Raw genomic sequence first — 12,168 nt, forward strand, 5'->3', positions numbered from 1 at the left:
GCTGTGACATGTATTGTTCTTCATACAGTGGCTGACTCAGCTGTGCATGATTCAGTAGCTTGTTTGTACAGCTTTGGTTTGGACAACCATATCCCAGGGAGAAAGCCATCCCACAGAGATCAGAAACAAGACAGGGTCCAAAGAAAAACTTCACAGGCAGCATGTTGGCACTCCTATGTTACCAGCAATTAGTCTGAAATACACCCTTACCAGCACATACAGCAGTAGGGGAAGTACTGCAAAATGAATAGTTTCCTGACACCATTATTAAACAATGTTTTAAAGAGGCCTGGCCATGGAAACAGGAGAAGGAGTAGAGAAAATAGAGTTTTGCATGTCAAAAGCGCTTTCAAGTAGGCACTTGCAATATTTTTTTAATCAGAAGTTCAGAAGAACATATATGAAAGAACAAAAATCTGAGAAACAGAATGTAAAACTGCAGCCTTAAACTTCAGGCAGTACCGTTCTTGCCCCAGTGCCAAACCCCCTAAGGGGTAGGACCATGGCCACACATTCACAATGTGCCCTGAAACAGAGCTAGAGCTACTCTCAGCTAGAGCTACTAGTTAGGCAAATTTGTTTTCTCAGACTGCACAGAACAGCATTAAGGAGTCTACCTGAAGAATTTTATTTAGAAACTTCGTTTAATAATGTATTTATATTAAAACCATCTCAGACATCTTTTAGAAAAGCATTCACTTAATAATGCAGCTGATGTTTCCTACCCAGGGCACTGCTTCTGCCTTTCATCACTCCCAAAACATAATGTAAACACTACAAATGTTTTCAGGGAAGGAATCTGAGACTGGAAAGTACACTTAAACACCTTCAACTGGAACATCACATATTTTACCCTAATGTAGTAATGGCTTTTGTTTGCTTTTGCAGACAAGAGCAATAGTCCCTTATTCTAATACGGTCTGAAGCAATTTTTATGTGATCTCACCCTTCTTTCCCTTTTAATAGTTTAAGCTAACCACGAACACAGCAGGGATGTTTCACATAGCAAAAATATATATCTTTTTTAAAAAAAGAAGACTTTGAAGCAATCCCAGGGTATACACTAGCTTACCAGCTTTACCTCTCCATGTTGTTCTTAAACAGATGATGGGAGAGCGCAGGCCAGAGGTACATCTGGTGCACAATGTCCCATTCAGAGACTCTTATCTAAGGACCTGCTGCTCTCGGGAAGATGCTGAAATAGGGAAGTTATACTCTGCCACAGCTACCACCTGGAGGGTACTATGTGCTTTAGTAACCTCTTCTAAATCTCACAGTGTATTTAATCTTAGGTTCCTGAAGTTCACCACCAAAAATAGAGTGGGATGCAGAGGAGGTTTTTATTTTGAAGTACTTCAAGCACTAATTTCTAGAATACATCCAACTTGGATGTTACTAAGTTTCAAAGAAAACACTAGTGCTTTTTCATAGAGAAGTGGAGACCTGTGTTCAATTTCCCACTGCTGCAGAGGGCATTATGACTCTTCCACTCATTAAAAAATAAAATCAAAACAAGTTCTCAAGCATTGCCTTGGAAAGCATGATTCCAAAAAGGAGAGCAGACTTTTAGATTTGTTTCACTTACCAAAAAAGGAGCACAAACCCAAGTGAAGGTTGCCATTGCAGCAAGGTAAGCAGATTTTTTTAGGACTTTGAGTTCTTTCTGTCTGATCTCTAATACTTTCTCTCTGAAGGCTAATTCCCAAGCATAAAGTTTCAGAACTTTAATCCCATTGAGAATTTCATTCATCAGCTTAATTCTGTTGTCTTTGCTCTTCATTTGAGCCACCTAAAAACAACATACCAAAAAATAATTAGCAGAGCACAATACTTGGCAGAGCCACAAAGTTCTGAGCTTTGTATTTTGCAATGGCAAAATTTACCTCATTATCATCAAAAGCTTACTAGCTTCCCAAGCAGGAAATCTGAGATGCTATCTGAACAAACAAATATGCAGAATTAACAAGATGTTTTAAACCAATTAAAAGAATGCTTCATGCAACTAAAAAACCAAACCAAGATCAAAACAATCGTGCCACTGGTTTAAGTGGGAGTAACCCTGCCTCTGGGAGCCCTGGGACTCTCCTCCTAAGTACAATACGCAGTTAAAAAATAAGCCACTATAATCAAGCTTCAGTGATGTGCAGTTTGCATCTAACCTTAGATCAAACTTGGGTTTTGCTTCATATTCAGCATTATCAATGGCTTTGTGGTGGTGCACTAAGGCAAAAGGCTTTCCATTCAGCCATAAGAAGAAAGTCCATCAGAAGTTTCCATCTTCGTAAAGTATTTTAATGAGGGCAGTGCAAACCTGAAGCAATGTTCTGACCCAGCACTAGGCAGAGTGAGTAGACTGCACCGGTACATCTATCCCAGACAGCTGTTACCAGTGGCAGTGTGGCTGTGACCACTAGATATCCCTACTTCTCCCACGTAGGAACCAAATGCTGTGGTCTATTTTGATGAGCATCTAGAGCTAAAAGGTTTCATTTAAATAAATCAATCTTCTCTCATGTTTGGTAAATTCAGTTAGTAGTGAAGTCTGTACCAGAAAGGGGCTGCTGGAAGTAGTTTTTGCAATAGAAAAACATGAGAAAACATTTACTTATGTGCACACTCTGTAACAAACTGATCACCTCTGAACAAAATGGACTAGGGATCAAGAACAGCCAACAACTAAGACTTCTCCTTCTTCATCCCTCCAGGGAAAAAAAAAACAAACCGAGAACAAACCACACATATCCCCAACGCTGCAACCCCCATTCAAGAAATGTGAATATTTCACTCATTAAGGTTCATTAGGCAGACAGTAGTTTAAGTTTGCACTTCACTTGCTAGGCAGCAAGTTAAAATCTAAACTAATCCAAATCCAACCATTGGGCATTTCTAGAAGCTGGCTAACCTGCTACCCTGGTCTTAACTACCGCAAAATTTTTAGACCATTATGCACAGATACACTATCAGGCCAAAAAATACATGAGTTTGCTTACTCTGCATATACAACACCTGTGACCTTTCTTTCCCTTTCCTTTTTTTACGGGATAGAGGGAGATAAAAAATTTGAAAAGACAAACCTCAGGAACAAGTCAAAGAACAGAACATGTTTCTTAAAAGCACTCTGATGCATATATAAAGGTTCTAACCTGGTAGGTTTTTGTCTTCATTGCCATCACAGCATTGATTGGAACCAGAAGGATCATGACAGCCACACCTGCCAGCACTGAAGGACCTAAATTCTGAAAAGCACTTAATTGTAAACATTTATTACAACTAATTTTTACAAATCTTGGGTCAAACCACTGTATATGCTACAGAAAAGTATTTCAAAATAGCTTTTCAACCACTTCTTCCTTTTCCAAGAACAGCTTGGGGGGAAGAAGAGGAGGATCAAGTAGGGGCTTGGGTTGATGTTTAGGTGCTTTGATTTTTTAAATATACATACATAGCCCCCATATAGAGAGGTACATATAGATACAGGTCAGTATCTATATACATATATATACACACACACACAGAGATCTTTTAATGTTTTGCTGGTTTGTCTGTTCTTCTAAGTAGAGACCCATGCAGGGAGTGGTTGACTTCCTGGGGAATTGATTACCTTTCTGATCAGCAGTAAGAATGGAGAAGAGTCAGCCTGGTGACTATCTGGACTAGAAATAGCAAGTATCCCATACAGTGACTCTCAGAGTGCAGAACAAAGACCACTTTTCTTTAAATCAAGTGAGATACTATAGGTGCTGCAGTCCCCTAAAAGATAGAAGCTCCCATCTGCATCCTCCCCCATGCACTCAGATGTGCAAATGAAGAAGCTTCTTGACAAGTGACAAAAGCAGCTCTGAATGGCTTCTAAGCAAACAGCATGTTCTCCACACTGCAGTAAACCCTCCAGTGGTCTGAACAACAGCTGTCTGTAGTTGCGACCACAGGAAGCAGCACACAGCCAAAGCCAAAACAGGAAACGAGACACAGTACTCACCTGCCACAATAAGTACAGTGCTAATATCACCTGGAGGGGAGCAGACCAAATCATGTTTATGTAGGTAGCCAAGTCCATGAATCTCTGAGCATCCACAGACATTAGATTCACAATCTCACCCACAGTAGAAGTCTTCCTAGCAGAATTTGTGATAACAAGTGCCTAGGTGCAGATTAAAAATAAAAACAATTAAGGCAACACGAAGGAAGACTTACTCATTTGTATTTTTTCCACAGAATTCAATTGCTTTACAGAGTTTCATCTTCAAAATTACAAGCAATCCTTTTCCTGCTTCGTATTCTACTTACCCTGCACATCTTACAAAATACAAGTTTTATAGTCTGAAGCAAGGAGCTTGGTTTAAAGTAATAAAGAATTAATAGGGTTGGTTGGTGGTTTTATTGCTTGCAGGAGGGTACTGTTTGCTTGTTCTGTTTTTTAGTGTAAGAGCAGAATCTTCACTTTTGTCACACATTTTTCTCACGCAGAGCAATCAGTCCACAGCCTTCTAAAATGTTCTAGCTTATTCTAAGTTGAGGTGGCACTGCTAACAAATCCCAAATGAAACTGTAAATGGAGATGTATCTTAATTTCTGCACAAACTGGAACAGTTTCACACTCTTAGTCTAAATGAGACATGGTTTCTTGTTTAGCAGTATCAAGAAGGTGGTGACTGAACTTTAACTAGTAAATCAGAAAATTACTCTCTATCTTAAAGGCTTTTATTTCCAAATTAGATACTCTCATATTTCTAGTAGGAGTTAGGATCAGCCTACCAGAGTCTCCAAACTAATTATTCAGACTTAAGTAATGTATTTGCAGTCACTGAGAGGTATTGTCATATATTTAAAGAAACACCTACCTTTCGATAAATTACACCAACAATAGCTGTTTTGAGCCTCATTCCAGTTACAAAGCAAATATGAAAATACTGGTGAAGAATCAGTGTCTGAAGACATGCACAAACAAACAGCAGCCCTGTATAAAAATAGCCTTGCCAGTTTGGGGCAGCTTTGTTATTTACAAAGTTGATCAGCAATCTGTGGAGAGAGGAATTACTTCTCTTAATATATGCAATTCAGAATGAAATGTCAGGGTTACAACCTTAGATTATTCCAAACATTATATGGGTCATGCAAGCACCCAAAGTACCAACCTCAGACAAAACACTTTAGCAAACTTCTTAGAAACTGTATATCATTTTATACTAGCACACATCACTCCCTCCTCCTAACAACATACTCCTTCAAAACATAAAGTACAACATACTTTACATGTGCAGCATTCTCTTGGAGCTACACTAAAGTCTCATATTCCCTCCAGCTAAAATACAACCCCTTACAGTTGTATTACTACTTCTCACCTTAAAATAATGTAACTCCTCCTACCCCCTCAGCTCTCTGCTGCTTCACATACTGTGACTTGCAGTCCCACAATCATTACAGTTTAGAATTAAATAAACTCTCCTCCTATTGTTCATTATGTTTCTTGCCTGGCTTTCCTAGTGTTGGAAAGGAACATAAAAAGTCAAACATTTAATGCATGATGTTATAATTTGAAAACCAATGGACCAAAATCATCTGTGCATGGTCTATAACTTGCATAACAGCTCTTTCCCATTGCACTAGCTGAAAGCAAAGCAGCTTGGTGAGTAAAATACCAGCATCTTTTAAAATCCGTCTACATACTTTGAGTAGAATAATAAAGTATATAGGTCTTACTTCAGAATTTCCGGGCCAGCAAACATCAAGAGATCATGTGCAGCTTTAAACAGGAAGCTCATGAGAAAATATGGTCCAAAGGTTTTATATAACACCTTGAATAAAGATGCTTCAGAACTCTTTTGAGATGGTTTTATAATCAAAGCTTCAGCCTCTTCTGTCACATCACCACTTGAATTGCTTGATTTTTGCTGGTTTTTAGGTGAGTATAACATGTTTAATGGTTGCCTGAAATAAAAGTAGGTATAAAATGTAGCCTTTATTCAAGCATAAAGCCAAATGGAAAAATGCACAACATAAAAATTAGCTGTTTAGAAGCTGTTTACTGCCCCTTTTAATAGTTTAACTGGGTTTTACTGTCAATCAAACATCTTTTTAATCATACACCCATAGCTGAACAAACTGGCCATACAGAAATGGTTGTCTTTGGAAGGAGAGGTAACGTTCCTGTTGAATCTCCTATAGATCTGCTCCAGGGAATGAGAAATAGGGCAGTAACTTGTGTTAAACAAAGAGCAAAGAACATCATTATTCTAGAACCCAGTATGCTGAACCTCCATCAACATCAAGACCTCACTTCTATCACCAGAGTTAAAAGACTGCAGTCAGATTTAAACCGAGTCATCCCCAACGGACTGAACACATTCAATTCATACATCTGGCTTATGTCAAACTACATACTTCTGAACTTCTGAGGACAAGCTTTATGTAAAAATACACTGTGTAAGCAAGCAAGCAATTTTCCTTCAATGAAAAGGTACTTCTGTTTGCTGCAGTAAAAGATGATGAAAGCAGGATGGAAACTGTAGGCATGTAGTCTGTCTAATTTTAGTCATCTGGTTTAGATGCCCAGGCTCCTTATATAATCAAAGGGAAGAAATAAACTCACTTCTGCATCCTGAACTGCCCTCTTCAGGCTTCACTAACTATAGAGGGAGCCCAATTGGCTTTGAATCATGAAACACTAAGGGAAATTTAATGCAGCTCTTTGCAAAGAGGACACACAACACCCCACTTGGTTCCTGTTCTGTATGCACTTAAGGACAAATACAAAGCTGCCTCTCGGGCCTTACAAAGGTAGGCCTGATAACAGATGACCAACACCTCTAAATAGAGGCTGAGTAACTTGAGCTTTTGAACCTCCACATCTTGGAAGAACTGCCAGCCAGGACAACGGAACTTACCTCTTGGTCTTTGCCCACTCTTTTGCCCAGTTTCTAGCCAAACCTGGCACTATCTCCTCCGATTTGTCCTCTTTATTTAACGACCACAAATCCTTAGCTTCCAAAGGTCTCCGATAACCCTGAACCATCAACCTGTATTAGAAAGAATCAGCATTACATACTTAAGAGCACTAGAGATATGCAATAAGACAGTGGTCCTTACATCCCAAAACAGCCAGCTCTTAAAAAAAATGCATGCAAGAATTAGTATCTGTAGCAACACAGATCCAGATGCTAAAACATACGCCCTCCTGTATTTACTGTGAGAATTAGACACCAAAACATCTAAGGATCTAATATATGCCACTGAATTAAAATTTCAGGGAAAATAAAAGGAAGGATGAAGTGATCTCATTTGAAAATCAACCAGACAATATTCCCATGCCTACCAAATTTCAAAATCTTTGTTAGCCTTTAATTTTACAAAGCTATTCCTTTCATCTAGCTTTCTGATGGAACTCTGGCCAAGTACCAACCACAACTACACACCAATATTATTTTACATGTTTCTGTGTTTTAACTCACAAGAACATGTGTTGTGATCAAATCATTCAGCGTAACTAAAGCTAAATTGACCAAAAAAAAAAAAGAGAACCTGTTAGACAAAAAGAGCTAACAGTTTTGAATGCCTTAGTTTCTAAATGCAGTAGATAATTTCTACCTTCTTATATTTCCCAAAAAAATTTTTTTGTATTATCAGCAAACATATGAAATATATACTGGCAACATTTAAAATTACAAAGACCCTACAAAGGAAGTAAAAAAGATTAATCAAATAAAAAAAATTCCATTTAATCTACCTACCAAACAACACACCAAAACAACTAAAATTATCATTGCATGATTACTGCTAATTTAACTCTGAAAGCAAGATCCTAAAATGCCATCTAACTTCTACCAGCGCTTTATGCACCATCTTGATCTTACCCAGTGATCCACCAGAATGTGATTCTGGAGAGGAAAGAGGCACAAAATTCTGGACATGGATTCTAAAGGAGAAAAAAAAAAATAAAAATCAATCCATAGATAAAGTGACTGATACAGGGCCAAAAGAAACAAACCAGGCAGAAAAGATGCTTTTTAAATTCCATTTATTCCTAGTATTTTTCTTCGTATTACTAAACTTCATCATTTATGAAGTTGAGAGCTTGTTCAGAAAACCCAAGCACAGCTTTGGGGCTGTCAGCAGACTACACCACTGGGACAAATGAACAGCTATGCTCCTTATCAACAAGGCAACAAGTAGTTGATGGAATTTTATAAAACAGTGCAGGTCAGACAATCTCAAAGTGACATGGTCAGTGTCTACCTGCATCAATGCAAGGCATGTTACCATATGAGAGTGTAAATATGTTAATTGGGTATAGTCACAAATGAAGAATTCAGTTCTACTGTTCTAGCAGTTAAATTCTGTGACTTCATCAAAACTGATGCACAAATGAAAAACAACTTGTAAACTCCATAAAAGCATTGTCAAACCCACCTCTAAAAACCCCGCATCTCATTCATCAATTAGCATGGGAAACTTAAGTATCCATAAAGATCGCAGCTACCCAGTGTTCTACATCCAGTGCAATGGCTGGATGTTTTAACTACTCTTCAGGTTAACAACCTCTCCTAATCTGGTTGGATTAAAACAGCAGAAAGGAAGACTGGAAGAATTTCAAAGGCACTAGAAGTGATTTACTTGCAGAATTCCAGTGCAGATTTCTCTCTTCCTTCTTTCACTTCTCTGAACAGCATCTAAAGAATACTAAAACCAGCCACTCCTTTGGCACATAAACCACTAGGTTTTTAATCAGTAACTATAATTGGAGCCAATCAGGTATTTCCATCTACAGAAAAGTCACCAAACATCATTAGAGTACTGCAATTAAACAGCCAGAGCCAAGTGTTTCCAAGATCTGCATTCTTCAACTCATGTTCGTGTAAACTGGCTTCTACACTAAACTGTATTCAAGTGTGTTGTAATCAAGATACGTGTAACAGGCTCCTGCATTTTGTCCTCACAGGACAATTTTTTGCAACTTCGTAGGGAACGGTATGCATAAAACAGATTTTTAATTTTTTTTTTTTTTTTATGAAAGCAGATAAGAGTTCCACATTTCCAAAGTATTTAAATACCTGAAACAAAATTACTGCATGCAAATCCAACATCATCACTTAATGAATAAATAGAAGTTTTTAAACTCAGGAGTAAAAAAAAAAAATAATAAAATAAAAAAAAATAGGAGGGTGGGGTGAGTACTTTCAGCCATGCCAACATTCCTGACACACATATTTCTACCTCAGCAAATACAGGGAATACTTTCAGTTTCAACAAAATTTCAAAATAACTTTACATAAAATGGTGTATTACTTTTTTCCTTTATACTTTTTCTTAATCTACTTGCAGGTGGAAAGCTTACATTCAGGAGCCCAGCAGATCTTGAACTGAACTTCATTTGCATAAAGAAAAAGTTTAAAATATTAAAACATATTCATTATTGTTAAGATAATACTATTTTTGATAAAATTAAATCGTTATTGCAGAAAGAACTATTAATCCTACTGACATTTATGCCAGATAGAATGAAGACAGCAAGTTGTAACAAGTCTGGACTTATGTAATGTAAACAAAGCAAAAACAAGAGACAAACCACATTGTTTCACTTTTATATACATCAGTATCTACATCTTTGAAATTTCACTGTAGTTTTTTTTTTGCTTAAGTGAACATATAAGATTTTACTCAAAGCTTAAACATTTCTGGTTTGGAAATGCTTCACAGAAGGGAATAAAGCAGAATTTAAGATTGACTAACATGACTTGCTTTGTTCTTTTCCCCATCATAACATTCAACAAAACCACCACTCATGAAAAAAGGTTAAAATTTGAAGTCTGTCCAATTTCCTAGACACTCCTAGAAATACTCAGAACACAAAACCAAACCACTGTGATCTCACACACACCTTGTAATTATTGTAACCATGATCAAAGCAGAAAAGAAAGTTTCCATAAATCCACAGTATCCTGTCAAGCACCTTTCATCCCTGAATGAGATGAAAAGAACCCAAAGATGAAGAGGATCCAAAGACTCTGCAGTATACTATTCTTTCCAGGCATATACACACAGACTGTCTGCCAGGAGTAATGCAGAGCTTCCCCGGCACACTGGTTACCGACAGAAAGGGTAACTGTGCTAAGTGCAGCTGGTTACAGGCCTTTTCCACAGTTACAAAGGCAACACTTATTTCCCCCCTCACACATTTCACACCTTCCTTCATTGTTCAGCATCACCTAACATTCATCAAACCAGAATTATGCCTGTAAGAAAAAATACAGAACTGAGGTTTCTAAACTTGGCACATCCAAACTCCAGGCAGTGACAGGCATCACTCCACTGTGACTCAGAAGGTCTAGCCCGGGGCTAAGCAAGCAGTATAACGATGCAGCATCCCTTGGGTCACTTTAGATCCATGCCATATAGCTAGCACATGTAATTAACAACACATGCAAGAGAGATCATGTCTAGATAAAGTTAAATTTCTACATCCAGACCACCCTCTAACGTTAACTACTTTTGCAGTTGAGCTGGTTAGATTTTTGGTTGACACAAGAGAGGTAAATATGGAAATCAAATGCATATATCCAGATTCACAAGTTAGCCAAGTGTAGATTATTCTTCCCCACCTTCAACATGAAGGGAACACACACCCTTAGAAGTTATTGCCTACTGAATGGTACCAGATGACTAGGAGGACAGCATTTCCAATCAGTATTTCCCACTGATTGCCAGAAGCACTACCGAATATAAATACATATGACAACCTTCTACTCAGGAATGACTGAAACAGTGATTTTGCTCTTTCTCCTAAATACAGCCCACCCTGTTTTGCATGTTATGGGCTTCATCTTGTGGATCACCAACTAAAGACCAGAAAGAACACTGTATTGAAAGCAAGTTAAGAGGTTTTTAATTATTTGGCATCTGGGAGACTATGGCGCTGTAACATTGTACAGAATATTGTACATATGATACTCAGCACTTAGTATGGACTGAACACTTACAGAATCATTTACTGTTTCAGAAAACAAAGGTGGTCGTTCTGGAAAACAACACAGGATGAGCTGTACAAGTAACAGGATGAAGTAGATGCAGAAGGTGACATAACGAAATGCATCCACTTCAGCACCCTACAAAGGAAGGTAATATTCCAATTAGAAGGCTTGAGGAATTTCTTTAAAACAACACATTACTATTAAACATAAAACACCTCCTTACTGTAAATTCTGCAAGCTACATAAATGTTACACTACCCACCCCCATGCAAATTAAAGTCAATGTCTATTTTGGTAAAGAGAAGGTAAAGAGTGGGAGGAGGAGATGAAAGATACCATTTATTTTTAATCAGTCACTGCCACAGACACACTAGGCTGAACTTCTTCTGTAGAGAAGCTCTCTTTAAGACACAGTTTGTACCAACACAGCAGGCCCCAATTTGAAATCAAGGTATTCTTTACATGAGTAAGGCATTTATGCACTGGGCAGTAGTGAGTTTTCAAAGCAAATTTGTTAATTAGTATGCACAAAGAAAATAAGAAATAGAGAAGCAGAATTTAATTACAGTTTGTTGTGCTGTGCTCAAATTCCAGAGGTTCTTCCAATTTTTAGACTGGGACTGACACATAAAGCATAATCCACAGACAATCAGAGCACAGGGATGGATGGATGGATACACACACACCCACCACTAAAATCCCACTCTGAACAGATAAAGACAAACATTAGCTTAAAGTTCTCAAAACTCACAACATGGCTTAAAGGTTTCAAGAAATAAAAGTGATATGCCATTTTCAGGCAGCTCCACAATTAATCTGTTACTTGAGGAGGCCTTACTATAAAGCAGATTGACATACAAGTATTTCACTTGTACACTTTCATTTTCTGTCTCAGCAGATGAGACCACATTACCATCAAACCAAGTGTTTCAGGAAATCCACTGCATAATCAACAGGAAGACGACGTAAATTCCCAGAACAGTTTCATATCAAAGATTGTACGCTTTTATTGTACTCAAGCAGACACATCCGCTTTCTGGAACAGCTAACAGATTTTTCTTGCCAACTGTTGCTAGTTAAGATCACTATGAATTTCACTAGCATTTCAAAACAAAAGCCATTAAGTCTTGCTTGTTTTGCTTTTGTAACCCAAGGAATGAAGGTACACTGAATGGATCATTAACTGACTTGACGGGCATAATTA

At 37.9% G+C, this 12,168-nt stretch overlaps 1 protein-coding gene across 2 annotated transcripts in view; it reads right to left on the minus strand.

The window, feature by feature from the left end:
* LOC104357627 (multidrug resistance-associated protein 1) overlaps positions 1 to 12,168 on the minus strand; it is a 55,280-nt gene that overhangs the window by 26,986 nt on the left and 16,126 nt on the right. For both annotated transcript variants that reach the window (XM_032983661.2, XM_042798933.1), the window contains exons 5-12: positions 10,974 to 11,099; positions 7,851 to 7,912; positions 6,885 to 7,016; positions 5,701 to 5,928; positions 4,842 to 5,019; positions 3,980 to 4,141; positions 3,144 to 3,236; positions 1,586 to 1,789 (exon numbers count right to left, since the gene is read on the minus strand). In XM_032983661.2, coding sequence (XP_032839552.2) covers positions 1,586 to 1,789; positions 3,144 to 3,236; positions 3,980 to 4,141; positions 4,842 to 5,019; positions 5,701 to 5,928; positions 6,885 to 7,016; positions 7,851 to 7,912; positions 10,974 to 11,099 — 1,185 coding nt within the window. The remainder of the gene's footprint in view (positions 1 to 1,585; positions 1,790 to 3,143; positions 3,237 to 3,979; positions 4,142 to 4,841; positions 5,020 to 5,700; positions 5,929 to 6,884; positions 7,017 to 7,850; positions 7,913 to 10,973; positions 11,100 to 12,168) is intronic.

The sequence above is a fragment of the Tyto alba genome, unplaced genomic scaffold (genome assembly GCF_018691265.1).
Source record: "Tyto alba isolate M040663 unplaced genomic scaffold, T.alba_DEE_v4.0 Super-Scaffold_28, whole genome shotgun sequence".
Taxonomy (NCBI): domain Eukaryota; kingdom Metazoa; phylum Chordata; class Aves; order Strigiformes; family Tytonidae; genus Tyto; species Tyto alba.